The sequence below is a fragment of the Callospermophilus lateralis genome, chromosome 5, assembly GCF_048772815.1.
Source record: "Callospermophilus lateralis isolate mCalLat2 chromosome 5, mCalLat2.hap1, whole genome shotgun sequence".
Lineage (NCBI taxonomy): Eukaryota > Metazoa > Chordata > Mammalia > Rodentia > Sciuridae > Callospermophilus > Callospermophilus lateralis.
The window spans coordinates 15,177,942-15,194,693 of NC_135309.1; the positions used below are offsets into that span (position 1 = coordinate 15,177,942).

The 16,752-nt window shown below is 56.2% G+C and overlaps 1 protein-coding gene across 1 annotated transcript in view; it reads left to right on the forward strand.

The window, feature by feature from the left end:
- The window catches only part of Stk10 (serine/threonine kinase 10), a 111,430-nt gene that overhangs the window by 72,084 nt on the left and 22,594 nt on the right, over positions 1-16,752 (forward strand). Inside the window, exons 8-12 of the mRNA XM_076856341.2 lie at positions 5,361-5,495; positions 7,680-8,228; positions 10,257-10,387; positions 14,922-15,045; positions 15,393-15,572. Coding sequence (XP_076712456.2) covers positions 5,361-5,495; positions 7,680-8,228; positions 10,257-10,387; positions 14,922-15,045; positions 15,393-15,572 — 1,119 coding nt within the window. The remainder of the gene's footprint in view (positions 1-5,360; positions 5,496-7,679; positions 8,229-10,256; positions 10,388-14,921; positions 15,046-15,392; positions 15,573-16,752) is intronic.

Here is a 16,752-nt window from a genome sequence, read left to right on the forward strand (position 1 = left end):
CCTCTGCACCTTCATGTTTTCAGGTTAGAGAGTAGGAGCATTTGCACCCCGAAAGATGGGAACCCCCAAGCTTACAGGAGGGAGGTACCCCGCTGTGGCACCTGGCTGTGCGTGCCAGGGTGTGTCCTGGCTTCCAGCACCCTCCGTGGGTGCCTTCCTAAGTCCCTCTGTGCTCTAGTGGCCCATGCCCATGCATTGGTGATTCATTTATGTCCACAAATTTCCTTCTGTCTGTCCTTCCTTCTGTCCTGCCTTCCTTCCGTGCTGGGTATGAAACCCAGGGCCTTGCACATGCCAAGCAAGTGCTCTACCCCTGAGCCACCTCCCCAGTCCCCTTTTATTTTCTATTTAGACACAGGGTCTTGCTCAGTTGCCCAGGCTGGCCTTGAACTCTGATCCCCCTGCCACAGCCTGCTGGGGTGCTGGGATGGCAGGGGTGCACAGCTGTTGTCTGGCCAGTCTCCACAGTGCCAGTGGCTGGGCTCTGCCTCAGGCCTGCCTGCCCGGAACCTGGGCTGCTTCCTTGTCTAAGACGAGAATGGCGCTTACTTTGCCACATGGGAGAGCAGTGAGGCTTCGTATTTTTAGCGTCCTGGCTGTCACATGACAGACTCCCAGTGGATGCCTGCTGTGTGTTCCTAAGCCTCCCTACTCTGGCAGCTGCTTTGGTCTGGGTCATCAGCCCTCCCATCCCCACCCATCCCCGCCCCTGCTCTTGGCGTCCAGCTCGCCCTCCTCATCCCCTCCATGGGCCCTGGTGGCCCCCGCTGGGGAAGGTGGACTCACACCAGGGTCCTTCCTCCACCTGCAACCCCAGTGACAATCCCACCCAGCTCTGCATGCGTCCAGACCACCCTGCCTCCCCAGACTCTGTGTCCAGCCGTTTGTTTCCATCGAACTTCCCTGTCCATGAGCATCGAACTGCGTGTCCCCCTGAGCACTTGGATCTGCCAGGATGGCTCCACCCCCCTGCAGCTCAGTCTTGCCTGACAGCCAGAAATGCTCACGCCCTCCCCCTGCACAGAGCTCTCTGACGGCTCTCATCTCACTTGGTACAATACAGAGTCTCTGTGACCTTGGTCACCCCCTGCCCTCCTGTCCCTGTCTCGTCCCCTCACTCTGCTCCACCCATCTTGGACATCTTCCTGTTCTTCACACACACCAGGCACCCTCCTGTCCCAGGGCCTTTGCACTGGCTGTGTGTCCCCTTTGGAATGCTCTCCCCCAGAGACCTGTGACTGACCCTCCCTGTTTGTCAAGTCATTGCTCCAATGTCCGCTTCTAGGTGAATCCTCCCTAAATGCAAACCTGCCACACCCCATCCCTAGTTCCCCTCTCTGCCCTGCTTCTTATTCTCCTCTAGCACACAACAGTCATAGTATATAACTTTTTTATTTACTGTGTTATTTGCTGTGTTTCCTGACTAGCTGGGTCAGTTCCCTGAGGGAAGCAGTCTGTTTGGTTTGCTGACGTGTCCCAAGAACAGTGCCTGGCAAGTGGAGAGCCCTCAACAAGTATTTGCTAAATAAATATGATCACGTTTGCTTAGCAAGCTCTTCTAGAACCCTTTATCTATAAAAGGTACTGTTCTAAATGCTTAGCAGATGTTAACCAACGTAATGCTGGTAATCGCCCTATGAAGTACGTACTATTCAGATCTCCATCAACCAGGTGATGAAACTGAGGCTCAGAGAGGTTAAGCAAGATCACACAGTTTGTAAGTGACAGAGCTAGGGTTCTTTTTGGGGGTGGGGGTTACCAGGGTTTGAACTCAGGGTCACTCAACCACTGAGCCATGTCCCCAGCCCTGTTTTGTATTTTATTTAGAGACAGGATCTCACTGAGTTGCTTAGCACCTTGCCATTGCTGAGGCTGGCTTTGAGCTCAGGATCCTCCTGCCTCAGACTTCTGAACTGCTGGGATTACAGGCGTGTGCCACTGTGCCCGGCTAGGATTTTTTTTTTTTTTTTTTTTTTTAGTACGGGGGAATTGAACCCAGGGTGCTTAACCACTGAGCCATATCCAATCTTTTTTGACATTTTATTTAGAGACAAGGTCTTGCTGAGTTTCTTGAGACCTTGTTAAGTTGCTGAGGCTGGCTTTGAACTTGTGATCCTCCTGCCCAGCCTCCAGAGCTGCTGGGTTAATGGGCATGTGCCACCGCACCCAGCCAGAGCTAGAATTCTGACCCTGGTGGCTTGGTTCCAGTCTGTGCTCTTGACTACTTTGAGAAGCTGCCTTTCCACATGAATGAAGGAGAGGGAGAGGGATGGGAGAGGAAGAGAGAGAAGCAGGCTGGGAGAGAGGGAGGGAGGGTGGCGGGCACAGGCTGTGGCCTGAGTACCTGGGCGCGCTCCTAGGTGTGTTCCAAGGCCAGCGAGACCCCCGCTGGTGTTTCTAAGCACACAGGGGGGAAACAGGCCCAGTTCTTGGGAAGCACATCTGTTTGATGGCAGGAGAGCTTCTGGCCAGAGGGCAGGTTCCAGCAGGTGGGCCGTGTGTCTGGGCATCTCAGGGATCCCATGGAGGTGACAAGGAACAGCCATTCCTCCTCCTCAGGGGTGTACAGGTGACCCTCTGCTCTAGCCTCAGCTGGGACCTGTGTGGGGACTGGCCTGCATGGACCAGCATTCGGCCACTGGGAAGGTTCCCTGCTCTCCCTTGCAGCGTGGCCAGGGTCTGTCTCTGTGGTGGCCATGGCTGTTCAGAGGTGGAGGAGTCTCCTCAGCACGCTCTAGAAGGCAGCGGAGCTGAGGCCATGTGGGGCCAGGTTGTCTGTGAGCCCTTTGGGAAGCCTGTGCAGGCCTGGTCAGCCACGGGATGGGTGTCCAGGGTGCTGGTGTCCAGGGAGCTACGCTGCCTACCCGCCTCTCCACCCAGGGCTGCTTCCTCTACTTCCCCTCCACTTCTGAGAACCCGGGGCTGCACAAGGCGGATGGTTCCACCTCGAGAGAGTGAGGCTCCTGCCTTGGTCAGTGTAGGGTCACTCCAGAAGAGCTGGCCTCTCCAGAGGCCTGCATCTTCCCTGACTCCTGCCACACTGCCTTTGCTGCCACGGTGAAGTGGCCCTTGGTGTCCTGCTCAGAGTCACACTAAGAGGTCATGCAGCATGGGGCTGGGGGACCTGGGGGACCCTCATTCCACCCCCACTTCCAAAAGGCTATTCCAGGGTATCTGGAGATGGCTGCTTCTGCAGATGGTACTGCTGGTGGTGGTGGTGACCATGGTGATGGTGACGATTATGGTGATGGTGAACATGGTGGTGGTGATGGTGAACATGGTGGTGATGGTGATAATAATGACAGCTGCCTTATTTCGAGGACTTACTATAATGCCACCTTCCTGTATGGCGATGTGCCCGAAGAGGCTCAGTGGCCTGCCCATGATGATGGTGGAAGCTGGGTTTGTCCCAGGGCCTGGGCTCTGGGGTCTGCAGCTAGCACCCATAACTGCCCCGCCATCCAAAATCAGTAAACCCTTGTTAACACCCTGCTCCAGGCCTTTGAGGTCACAGGCCTTAGAGTGGCCAGAGTGACATCTTTAGTGGGTGACAGTGGCTTCTGAGAGTGAAATCCCAGTGGCTGCCTTGGTGCGTGCGGCAGGTACCACCTGTCCTACCTGAGCTCTGCCCTCCTGTTCCCACACTCCCTCCACCCGGCCTTCTGGCCTTTCCTCCAGAGCCCAGGACCAGCCCTGTCGCAGGGTTGTGGACCTGCCACTCCCTCTGCTTGGAATTCCTGGGGCCCTTCCCTGGCCCACCCCCCGCCCTCCAGGGCCCCCGAGACTTCACACCTGGCGCTGCTTGTCATCGGCTACCTGCCTCTGTCTCCCCTGGGCAGGACTGCAGCCTGTGTCAGTGCTTGGCACATGGCCACATTGTGGGCCACGGACGAGTCAGTGAGCAAATGGGCAGGGGAGAGGGCCAGGAACAGGCCACTCTTGAAGCCGCACTAATGTGAACGCAGCAGTCAGACTGGATGAGGAAAGTGTGAGCGATGGCTCTTTAAAAGAAGTGACAAGGCTTTCAGGGAACAGGTTGAATGAGGTGTTGCCTTGTGGCCGTCCCCAGATGATCCCATTTATTATGTATTTAGTTAGTTATTTTTGCAGTGCCTGGGACGGAACCCGGGGCCTGGCACCCGCTAGGCGAGAGCCCAGCCCAGATGGTCTGCTTCAAAGAGCAAACAGATAAGAGTGATTTGTGGTCCCAAGTGTATTTTTAAGGTGTGAGAAATTTATTCTCCAGTCACTTAACTATTTCCCAGCATCCTGCTGACCTGTCCCCTCCACTGCTGATGGTCAGAGGGTGAGTTTCTCCAGAGCCTTCCCGTAAGTTCCAAAAGCAGCTTCCAACTTAAGGATGCACCCGCCTCACCCTTGGTTTCCAGGCCGTCCTGGGGAGTGTGAAGCGGGAGGACCCCCAGCCTGCTGCGCCCGGGCACAGGGTAGGACCTGAGGTGGGCTTCTCCCCAGGAGACCTGCAGGCTTAATGTCCCAGACCACTCGTCCTGGTGTTCCACAAGGTCCAAGGAAGAGCACGACTTTTAAAGATGCGTGGAGGGGAAGCCCAGGAGGGGACTCACTGCGGGGAGGGGACTCAATGACAGAAACAAGTGACAGCGACAGGCGAGAGTCTCTCAGGCTGGAGGATAGGCGAGGGAAGCCAGCCCCCCTGTTGATCAGGCCACATGCTGAGCAGTTCTGTGGGTGTGATGATGACGGGCAGGACAGACTGGTCCCTGGAGAAAGGCAACCAGGTGTGTGGGGCTTGCCTGCCTGCAGGGGGAGGCCAGGGAACTTTCCAGAATGATGGAAATGTTCAGCATCTCTACCTGGGGGTGGTTCCACACATGTGAAAAGTCATGGCACTTGGCAGTCTGTGAGCGTTCCTGTGTGTAAGTTATACCTTGGTAAAATATGCGTGTGGGGTATTTGTGCAGCTGTGTATTAACGCCTCTCAGGCCGGGTACGGTGGTGCTCACCTGTCATCCCGGCATCCGGGAGGCTGCGTCAGGAGGATTGCAAGCTTGAGGCCAGCCTGGGCAACTTAGCGAGGCCCTGTCTCAAAATTAACCCCCCATTAACGCCCCCCACCACCACAATGGTTGAGCTCCTGCTTTGGCCTGGGCCTTTTGACATGCATCCTGTCATTTCATCCTCATGACCTCCCTGTGACTTCGACATCGTTGTCCCCACCTCAGAGATGAGGTTCCTTGCTCAGGGCCACGCAGCTGGGGTGCCACAGCTGGGGTTTGCCCCCCACCCCTGTGCAGGACCTGGAGCTGCCTGGGGTTCCCTTCCCAGCCGCTCACTCCCTGCCCAGCGCCAGGTGGATCTAATCCAGTACCTCTTGCCCCCAGCATCCCTTTGTCAGTAACGTCACCAGTAACAAGGCCCTGCGGGAGCTGGTGGCTGAAGCCAAGGCCGAGGTGATGGAGGAGATCGAAGATGGCAGGGACGAGGGAGAAGAGGAGGATGTCGTGGACTCTGCCCCTGTGAGTCCAGAACCCGGGGCCGGGGAGGGACGGGAGGGACCGGAGGGACTGGGTCTCAGCAGCAGACTCCCGCGGGAGGCAGGCTGGACGTCCTGTCCTGCTTCTCCACGGCCCGCAGACCCCTGGCCAGGTATGCCAGACGCTGGGCGGGGGAGGCAGCAGGGCACAGGCCTCCCGAAGGCCCTCGGGTGAGGCCAGGAGGCTGGGTTCTCACATGAAGTGAGAAGCTGGCAGTGGGTCATTGCTTCCGGGCTTTTCCACACATTTTGGGTGGAGGAGATGGCGCATGAGATAGAGGGACTGTGGCTGTCCTGGACCCCGCATAGCTGTCCTGAGTGTCAAGGGGACCAGTGTTCTGGCACATTTGTAAGCCATTTGTAGCTTTGGCACTTGCTGAATTTAAATAGAAATTAAAGCAGATTTAAATTGATTTAAAAAAAAAAAAAAAAGCAAAAAACACCCCTTGAGCAAGCCTGACGCATCTGCAGGCCGAACCCTGTCCTGTCCTGCGCTGCAGCTCTGAGATCCCAGGTGGGGCTCATGGGGAGGCCCTTTCCAGGGGGCACTGGCCATCCAGGTGGTCCTATGTGCCTAGGGAGACAGGAGCTGGACTTGCCTGTTGGCAGACAGAGCCAGCCACCACCTTGTGCTAGGAAAGATGAGGCGACTTTCTCAAGTCCTAGGAGGGAGCCTGAGGCTGGTGGGAACCCTCACTAGAAGACAAGCCTCATGTAGGGACAGTAAGTGGAATCAACATGGTGATCACAGTCACAGTGCCCCTGATTGACAGAGAGAACCAAGTGTGACCCATTTTACAGGTGGAAGACCGAGGTGTGGGCTGGAGGATTCTGGCTGAGCTGATAGGGTAAGGCTGGGTGTCCACAGGGAGCAGAAACCCAGTGGCTAGGCTCCAGGAGGACGCCAGGTCAGCGAGGCGTGGGGCGGGCAGAAGGTGCTCACACCTGGCCTCGTTCTCCCAAGCCTGAAGGCTGAGCTTCATCCTGAGGACAGCAGGAGCCATGGGTGGCTTCAGGCAGGGCTGGGCCATAATGTGAGGGTGACCATCTGAGTTTTTGGACCTTTGTGCTGGGCACTCAGTAGGAAGTGGACTAGAGTTGCTTCCACTAGCTGCCTGTCCAGGGTCAAAAACCAGAGGCCACAGGACCAAGAGTGCCCAGGTCAGAGAGATGCAGGGGTCACCTGTAGCACTTGGCAGTCATACTCAGGACGGTGACTGTGTCAAGGTGAGGGAGGGGATTGTCACCGGGAAGAGCAGGAAGGGGGACATGGTAGGTCCCCTCCTAACCTGGAGAGTGGCTGTGCAGGTGCTCACTGTTCACCCAGCTGGACATTTTATTGTTTGGTCATTCATGCCTGCCTGCTGAGGATTGAACCCTGGGCCTTGCCCATGATGGGCTGGCACCCTACCCCTAGGACCCTCCATCCAGCCCCTTAGGTATTTATTTTCGGTACCAGGGATTGAACACAGGGGCACTTAACCATTGAGCCACATACAGGGTCTTACAGAGTTGCTTAGGACCTCGTGGACTTGCTGAGGTTGGTCTTGAACTTGGGATCCTCCTGCCTCAGCCTCCAGAGTTGCTGAGATAACAGTCATGTGCTGCCTCACCCAAATTGGGCATTTGTTTTTTATTCACGAATTTGAATGTTCTACTTCACTCTAGCAACATTTCCAGTACTTTCTAACCCACAAAAAGGCTGAAATATAAGTGACTAGAAGGCTGGACCCATCCCCTGGATAGACTTGGACTATATGCCATTAAAAAAAAAAAAAATCTGAATTAGTTGCCATCTGGACATGGAGAGATGTCATGTAAAAGTCTAGATTTCCAAGGCCTCTTGAGAAGTTGCAAGGTCTGGCCACGAGTGGGGGTGTGTGTGCGTGTCCTCGGTGTCACAGCTGACCAGAGCAGAGTAGCTGCTGGGCCCTCGCTGCAGCTGCCCACAGCAGCTCTCCTCCTGTAGGAAGAGCAACTAGTAAATCAAGCTAAGCTGAGGGACAGGAGTCTCCTGACCGCAGGACTCTTTTATTACCGGGGAATGGGGGACCCTGCCCGCTCTCCTCGCCCGGCCTCTCCCCCTGCGGACACCTGGCCTTCCTGCCCCGCTGTATCCCTGACTCTTGCATCATTTGGCAGCATGGTCTTGACTCTTTTCTTCCAGGCCCTGGGGAACCACACACAGGAGTCTTCTGAGGCGAGCCAGCTGAGCCTGGGGGCCGACAAGCCCCCCGAGGAACCATCCTCGGCCCCACTGCCAACCAGCCAGCCTCAGGACAGTGGGAATGGGCCCTGCAGCCAGCCCTCTGCAAACGGATCCCTCCAAACCCCCAGCCTCCCAGACGGGGCCCCTGCAAATGAAAATGGCCTCGCGATGCCTGTTCTCCTCCGAAAGTCTCGGCCAGTGTCAATGGATGCCAGAATCCAGGTAGCCGAGGAGAAACAAGCCAAGGACCAGGCTGGGGACCTCAGTCCTGCAGCCAGCAGGTCTCAAAAGGCCAGCCAGAGCCGGCCCAACAGCAGCGCCCTGGAGACGCTGGGCGGGGAGAAGCTGGTCAATGGCAGTCTAGAGCTCCCTGCCCAGGCCGCGCCGGGCCCCGCCAACAGGGCCTCGGACAGCAGCAGCCTGTCCACCTCTGAGAGCATGGACTACAGCACCTCCCTATCCAACGACCTCTCCCTGAACAGAGAGACGGGCTCGCTGTCCCTTAAGGTAATGCCCTGTCAGTCACGCGGCGGGCTTGGAGCAGGAGGGACGTGCCACGGCTGGCCCTGGTTCTCCAAGGCATTTGGTGGCCGCCTCCACTTTGGGTTTTTTACTTTATTTATTTGGGTGCTAAGGGTGCAGCCCAGGGCCTGGTGCCCCCACAGCCTCACGCCTTCCCTCTGAAATGTTTAGCGAGGATCGTTCTTTAAGATCTTAGTTCCCTTCATAGTTCAGTCCCCCAATTTCTGGGTTCATTGTGGGACATGGTCATGTTAAGCAGTTGGTTTGGGTTCAAATTTTAAAGTTTGGTTAAAGGCCTTGATAACAGTAGGGAATGAGAGTTCCAGAAGTGGAAGTTGTCTTGCTTGGGAGTCGCCTGGGTCATCCAGCGGATTGGGGGAGAGTCCGTGAAAGGGAAGGGGCTCAGGGCTATCTTCCTGGGCTCCGGGGCCTGGCTGGAGGTGGGGCCAGAAACAGAAAGAAATTGCAGTTCCAGCAGGAGATGAGCGGAGAGTGGCCTTTGCCTCTCTTCACTGACATGTGACTGTGCATCCTCGCGGCTGCAAGTGACAGTGTGTGCAATCCGCGTGCACAAACCAAGTCGGTAGCTCCTTGTGGTTTCTTCCTGTTTGGGGCCTTTGAGCTCTTCCCTTCTAGTCCCTCACAGAGTATACAGCAGGCTGTTATAAACTGTCACCACCCAAGTATGGACAGCAGCTTTTATCTAGAAGCGTCATCTTCCTGTCCCTTCCTGGAAGTGTTAAGGTTTCATTTAACTGACGCAGCTAGAGCAGGGTCTCCCGCCTCTTCTCCAGGGGGTTGAGAACATTCTCAGTTGGCCACAGTGAGTCAGGGAGCCGAGAAGAGTCCACTGGCTGCCCCTTGGTGTGGCCAGGAGCCTGTTACTGCAGGGGGCCCCGGGGGAAGAAGCAGTGTCATGTGAAGCTGTGGCTGGCTTCTTCCTCCCTCCACTCTCCCTCCTGCTCCTTTATTGTCCCTGGCTACTCTGACCCATCTTGGATGGAGTCCTGCAACTTGGGGGCTTGAACACTGTTGAGAGATGAAAGTCGGGTGCTATGGTTCTAGGCAGGCCGTCCAGGTCCTCCTGGGTGAAGATACTGGGTGGCAGCACGCAGAAGAGAGGAGCCCAGTCCTGCCACTCTCAACCCAGTGAGCAGAAAACTCAGAAACGAAGGGCCCAGCTCACACTTGGACCACCTGGCTCGCATGGCCCCCCGGGCTGGAAGGCCCCTGGCTGTGTTGCAAAGGCTGGGTGAGGCTATGCCAGGAAGGGAAGCCAGCCAAAAGGCAGAAGGCAGGAGGCAAGAGAGGCCAGGAGGAGGCCGGCACAAACCCCACGCCTTGCTCTGAGTCAGAATTGAGCGCTTCCAAGGATGCCGTTTATTATACCACTTGACACCTCCGGGCAGCGCCGTCGGCAGTCATGTGAAATGCAGTCTTCACAGCCATAGACAACAGGTCAGGAATAATCTCACGGCAGCTTCTGACAAGCAGAGCAGCCAGTGGGGTTCTGGCCAGGTGAGGTTTCACTGCCAGATCCATTAGGAAAACCACCTTTGGATCTCTGGGCTCCTTTGGATTCTGGCATTGTGGACAGGGATATGGTCTGTGACCATAATATACTGAACGGTTGCCATGAGCAGGCACTGCCCCGTGCCCCTGCCTGGTCTCATCAAATCTTTGTAACCACCTTGGGAGGCAAGTACTGTCTTCATCCTCCTTGGACGGTGGAGGAAGCTAACCAAGACAAGGGACTGTCACGGGTCACAGAGGACAACTCTCTCTGATCTCGGGTCCTGCGTTTTGTTCATGCTAGCATGAGGTGAAGGACCCTGGGGCTCTGCAGGCTGAGATTGGACAGGCAAGGAATGAGATTCAGAAGCACAGGGCCCAGGGGACAGCAGGCAGCCGCGTCCTCCTAGGGTAGAGGCTGTGGGGCAGGAGGGCTGCGGCCTCACCCCATGAGCCGTGGACCCTTCACTGAAACAGCATCACCTTATTCCTCCCGACCAGGACTCAAGGCTACACAACAAAACCCTGAAGCGGACACGCAAATTTGTGGTGGATGGCGTCGAGGTTAGCATTACCACCTCCAAGATCATCAGCGATGACGAAAAGAAGGACGAGGAGATGAGATTCCTCAGGCAAGCCGGGCAGGGCCACTGTCAGTGGGAACAGGGTTAGGATCCATCTATCCATCCACCCACCCACCCATTTACCCACCAACTCACACTCTCACTCATCCACCCGCCCATCTACCCAGCCATTACAGTGGAGGGGGCACTGGTCCTTGGGCAAGAGGGCTGTCTGTCTATGGTATGGAGTGGAGGAAACAAAGGAACTAAAGGAAACTTGTTTTGCTTGAGATCCTGTGCTTTCCCATCCATTGACCTGTCTACCATCTACCCACCACCAACCCATCCACCTATCCATCCATTCACCCATCCTTCCATGTACCCATTCATGCATTCCATCATCTATTCACTCATCCATGCATACCTACCCATCCATCCATTCACCCACCCATCAATCCATCCATCTATCCACCATCCACCCATCCATCCACCCACCCAACATCTCTCCACTCATCCATCCACCCATTTACTCAGACATCCATATACTCATCCATCTACCCAACCATCCACCCACCCATCCATCCATCCATCCATCCATCCATGGATCTATCCATCCACTCACCCACCTGCCCACCCATCCATCCATTTACCCATTTACCTTCCATCCATTTTTAACCCAACATCCATCATCCATCTACTTGTTATATCCATCTATTCATCCTTTTACCCATCTGTCTACCGATCTATCAATTCATTCATTTATCCATCCATCCATTCCATCTAACATCCATTCCATCCAACCATCCACCCACCTACCCACCCTGCCTCTATTCACCTACCCAAACATCCAGCCAGCCACCCACCCACCCATCTATCATCCATCCTTCCATTCACCATGCATCATCTATCTATTCATTTAATCACCCATTTATCTATCATTCATCCATTCATCCACCTAACTGTTCATCTTCCCACCAATTCAACCATCAGTCTGCCCACTTATCTCTCCACTGACCTACCTGTCCATCCATCCACCCACCCGCCAGATGGAGACAGGGTAAGTGAGGCCATTGCCCTGATAGGACTCACACTTCGTGGGTCTACACGCAATAATTCTTGGTTGTGGTTAACACTGAGAAGGAAGAAATGGGTGATACGGTAGTGAGCACCTGCTCCTAAGGAAACCCCAATCCCATTCTCAAAGGGTGGGAAGAGCCAGCCATGTGCTGGGCCAGGGGGTGGGATGCTGGGAGCACAGGAGGCTACAGCTCCAACTGCATAAGTCCCAAGGGGTGGCCACTCAGTTTGTCTTAGGATCTGGGAGGACATGGCTGGAGTGTGGACCGTGGGGTTGGAGGGCTGTGTCTGAGGGTTGGTAGGACCCAGGTCATGGGCCTGTGAGTTGGGGCGGCAGGAGCCTTTACCCTGGGTACAGCGGATGGACATGGCCGGGCAGTGGCCAGCTCTTACAGCCCTTTTGGAAGGTTGCTGTGGCAGCTGTTCACGTGTAGGCTGTAGAGGGGGAAGACTTCCAGGGACCAAGAGACCCTGCAGGACCTGCAGGCTCTGGGCTCCGGCTGGGTGGTGGCATTTTAGAGGCATTGGGACAGAGGTGGAGAGAGGTTGGACTGAGGAGGTTGTGAGGCTATTTTTGCAAAGAAACCATCTTTGCACTTCTCGGTTGCTCCGCCCCAACCACCACCTCAGGGAGACCTAGTCCCATGTTCTCTGAGGGAGAAGCTGTTTCTGGGCAGGTCTGTTACGTGCCCTGGGGCTCCCAGCTGGGAAGGCTGGGCTGAGATTCCATCTAGCTCTGTCTGTCTGAGAATTCCTGCAGGGATCCCCTGGGCCCTGTGGTTTCCCAGAGCTGCTGGTTGGGGATGGGGTCGGCAGGTGGAGAGCGCAGAGCTCTTCTGAGGCCAGGCCTTTGTCGGGTAAGGTCACTGTTGGTTTGGAGAAATTCTCTAGTGCACCAGATGCACTCACATGTTTTACAGGGCACAGACGTTCCTGAGTAACAGAAGCAGTTTGGGATGATCTGGGGGTATCCTCCCATCTTGAGCCAGGGGAAGGGTACTTTTTACTGTGGCATTGGTGGGCACACACGCACAGGTGTCCTTGTCTCTGCGGTTTGGGGCATCTGGGGGCTCTTGGTAGATAACACCCCGTACTCTCAGAGCTGGGTTTCTATCACTGCCCCTCTGGGCAGCTTAGGTTCCTGGCTTGAGGTTCCTGCCTGGCTCGCCCCATGGGGAAGCCTTGCCCTCCACCTGGCACCGGCCTGTCCCCAGGCAGAGCTGCTGCGTGCCCCTCAGGGAAGAAGAGACTGAGGAGGTGGACAAGAGGCGCTTAGCTCACGCAGAACCAGGCTTTTCTCGTTGGCCTTCTGTGGCAGCAGGCCCTGGTGGCCTGTGGCCCAGGTCAGGCCCTAGAGTGTGGGAGGCTCCCACCGCCCCCTGCTGGTGCGGCCCCACCTCTGCACACCTGGACCTTAGCTTGCAGGAAAGATGGGGCCCTCAGAGGATTGTGAACCAGGCAGCCCAGTGTTTGTTGCCCCCCTGGGCTGAGCCTTCTGTGGAGTTCCCTCCTTGCCTCCCTGAAGCCTCCTGTGCTGGTCCCTTCCATCCAGGCCCCTGCTCCCTGGCCACGCCCTGTGAGAACGTGAGGGCCGGGGGTGTCGGGGGAACAGCTGCCCACCTCTCTTGCTCCTGTATTTGGAACTCCCCTTCTCTTGAGTCGGGACTTCCATTTCTTTGACACTCTGGACAGTCACCTCCCACCTTTTCCGTTTCCAGAAAAGCACGTGCTCAGACAGAAGCCCCTTCCGTGGCCGAGGGCAGGGTCTGCTTGGCCAGGAACCTGAGGGCTATTCTTTGCCCCCTCATCTTCCCTGAGGCAGTGGCCACATACAGGGCATTCGCCATGGGCCAGGCAGGCACGCAACGGGCATCACTGCATTTAGCCCTCAAAGAACCTGCCAGCGAGGGTCACCAACCTTGTTTCACAGACTCGACTGCTGAGGCTTGCAAGGACTGTGACTGCCCAGGAGGCCCCCACCCAGAGCCTGTGCTCGGCCGTGCTGCCCTACTGGGTGTCGCTGGCTCAGGCAGTGAGCGCTGGCAGCCCACAGCGCCCTGCATAAGGCCTGCCGGGGCCAGCGTGGCCGCATAATGGACCCACCATGGTGCATACTGTAGATGCCACTATGATAGGACATAGGCCTAGTGGACCCCGCTCTCGAGGGGCCACCAGGGAACCCAAGAGTCACAGTCAGGAGGCCCAAGGTTTTTCTCTTCTGATGACATAAACCCTACATGGCAATGTTGTGATGGCTGCTCAGAAAGAGGCGGGCTCACACGGGACCACCCACCCATTTTTTCTCCGCGTGTAGACACATCCAGCACTGGGGATATATGTTACAAAATTAAGGCAGACTGTGTGGTTTAGGTCACATGTTTATTGTAATAGGTCATATACTGTCATGGTTCAAAAGGAAAAAAAGACTGAAAAATGTCCTACCCTTTCCCACCAGGCGTCCCGCCCAGCCCCTGCTAGTGTTTGTGGTGTAACCCTTCCAGGGCCCGCCCACCAGGCACAGAGCCTGCGTCTCTGCCACTCGGAGGACAGGAGTGCACTTCACCCCCCTTGGCAGCACCCACTCTTGCTCCCAGAGGTCACCCCTGGTCTGGGCAGAGGGTTTTATTATTTTCCAGGACATTTTCCCACCTAGTGAGATATTTCTAAAACCTGATGTTCGGTGCTTGTCTGGGACTCCATCATGTGATATATTTTAGCTTTCACACTCAGACCCATGCTGGAGGACTTCGTTCCTAACTTAGCAAACAACCAGCCCTCTTGTGTCCACAGCTCCGTATCTGCGGATTCAACCAGCAGCCGACTGAAAATAGTTGGGGGGAAATCGCATCTGTCCTGAACACACACGGGCTTATTTTTTCTTGTCACCATCCCCCAGACGACACTGTATACCAGCTCTCTATGGCATGCACGTTGTCTCGGGAGTCAGTTTAGGGACGGTGAAGGTGGGCGAGACCGCACACTCAGGTAATAGGGGACACAGCACGGTCTCACACGGGAGACCTGGGCATCGCTCATTTGAGCAGGGTGCAGAGTCCTGGGGCCACACCTATGGATACCGAGGGAGTGCAGCACCCTTATTCCATCTGGAAGTGGGGCTGCCACATCAGAGGCATGGGTGCGTTGCCAGACTGCCTCCAGAGCACCAGCAGCATGTGGAGGGTCATCTCGTTCATGTGGCTGCTATTTCCTTTAGGTTGCGTATCCACATAGTGATTTTCCAGTTTCTCCTGTGTTTCCTTCCCTGCCTGCCCGTGTGCCATGCCCCATGCCCTGTGTCACGTCTGTGAGCTTGGGTCTTCCACCCTCCCTTCGGTCCCCAAGCCCTCTGTGTGTATTGAGGTCACTCCTGCCTTGTCCGCCAGAAGTGACAGATGGAACCTGAGTCCCCCTTGTGCCTCGGACATGTGACTCTACACCATGATCCAGCCCTCACGTCCCAAGCTGTGAGTGTTGTCATCTGAGGCCACTTTCTCATGACAAATCTGTGCCCTCTTTACCCCCCCAGGCGCCAGGAACTCCGGGAGCTGCGGCTGCTGCAGAAGGAGGAGCATCGCAACCAGAGCCAGCTCAGCAGCAAGCACGAGCTACAGCTGGAGCAGCTGCACAGGCGCTTTGAGCAGGAGAGCAACGTGAGCACGGGCAGAGAGGGCCCTGGGCGCGGCTCGCCTCCCTGTTTCCTGTAGGTGGAGGTTGCAGAGGGGGATGGTCGAGGCAGTGGGGAGCAACTCACAACCATTGCCTGGTTCTTGAGGTCTTCCCGATCTCATCAGGCCATAAGGCTACAAAGTCAGTGGTCTGATCTCCGTTTTGGAGATAAGGAAATGGGGACTCAGAGAGGTTAAGCAACTTGCTCTAGGTCACACAGAAAAGAGGTGATAGAGCTAGAATGCAAACCTGGGCCTGAGCCCAACTCCCCGTCTTCCTCCCAGGTATATAGTGGCTTTGTTGAGTTTCTCTAAATTTTTGCTCTTTCCAGGCCAAGAAGAAGTTCTTTGACACAGAACTGGAGAACCTGGAGCGTCAACAAAAGCAGCAGGTAGAGAAGATGGAGCAAGACCATGCCGTGCGCCGCCGGGAAGAGGCCAAGCGGATCCGCCTGGAGCAGGAAAGGGACTACGCCAGGTTCCAAGAGCAGCTCAAACTGATGAAGAAAGAGGTGACGGTGCTGGTGGGGTAGGCCGTTTGGGAGCATCAGGATTACCCCCTCTGTTGCAAATGACTGAGAAATGGAAACCCCATCTCAGCCTCACCTCACAATGGGGCTGCAGGCAGCTTGCATGCCTGGGAAGCCCGTGTGCCAGGCATATCCAAGTCTGTGCTCCAGCTGCGCCCTTAGGAGCCACATCTTTTCTGGGCTCTGTGTTCCTCTCTGTTGGCTTCATTCGCAGCCAGTCCCTTGCCCTGTGGCCTGGGCAGCTCCTTCTGTGTCCTTCCAGGTTAGCCGTGGCTGAGGGAGAGCAGGGAAGAAGGGTGGTGGCCCAGGCGGGAGCTCTGTTACTGGAATAGATGAGGGCAGGCCTACAGGGATCCTTCACCCGACAGGGGTCCTCCACCCGCTGCCCTCCTCCCTTCCCCCTCTTTCTATTCCAGGTGACAGAGGGCGGGCAGTCCTGAGACAGGGCAGAAGGCCCCTCTCCCAGCCTGCCCTGCAGGAGCGCATCTGGCCCCCAGGAGACTCGAAAGAAGGAGGAAGACAGCCTCCCCCCCACACACACACACACAGGAATACCAGTCCCAATCTCAGCAGAGAGCAGGGGACAAGCAGCCTCCCAGAGCTCACTATGGTCCTCGACTGCACTGGGGGAGCTACAGGTGGTGCCTCCCAGGGCCCCAGGCCACTGGCTGCAGGAGCCAAGGCCACACAGAGCAGGACAGGGCTGGCTAAGACGAGCAAGGGTCTGACTGGACATCAGGGGCCTCAAAACACTTGTAATTGGAGTGGGGGTTCAGCACAGTGTTGGGGCACTGACCTAGCACACTGAGGCCTGGGATTCAGTCACACCAAAAACCTCAGCAATCAAGATAAAAAAGGCTCTAATGCTGTATTTTAAAGTAAAAATGAATGCAGAACATTCATGAACACAGAGTATTGGCTGTTACAACACAGGCCTCATTTGACAGGGCTGGTGTTGGTGAGGGGCCATGGGACTGGGCCTCCCCACAGAGCTGGGTCCTGGCAGCAGTGCTGGGGGCTGTGGGGGAGGAGAGAAGCTGCCCCCCCTTGGCTGCAGGCCCCAGCATCTGTGCACGAGCCCCACGGTGGTGGAGTTTCCCCTGGGCAGGATCCAGCCAGGGACTTAAGTCTGTCATGGAACTCAGGCCAGGTGGCATCTGGT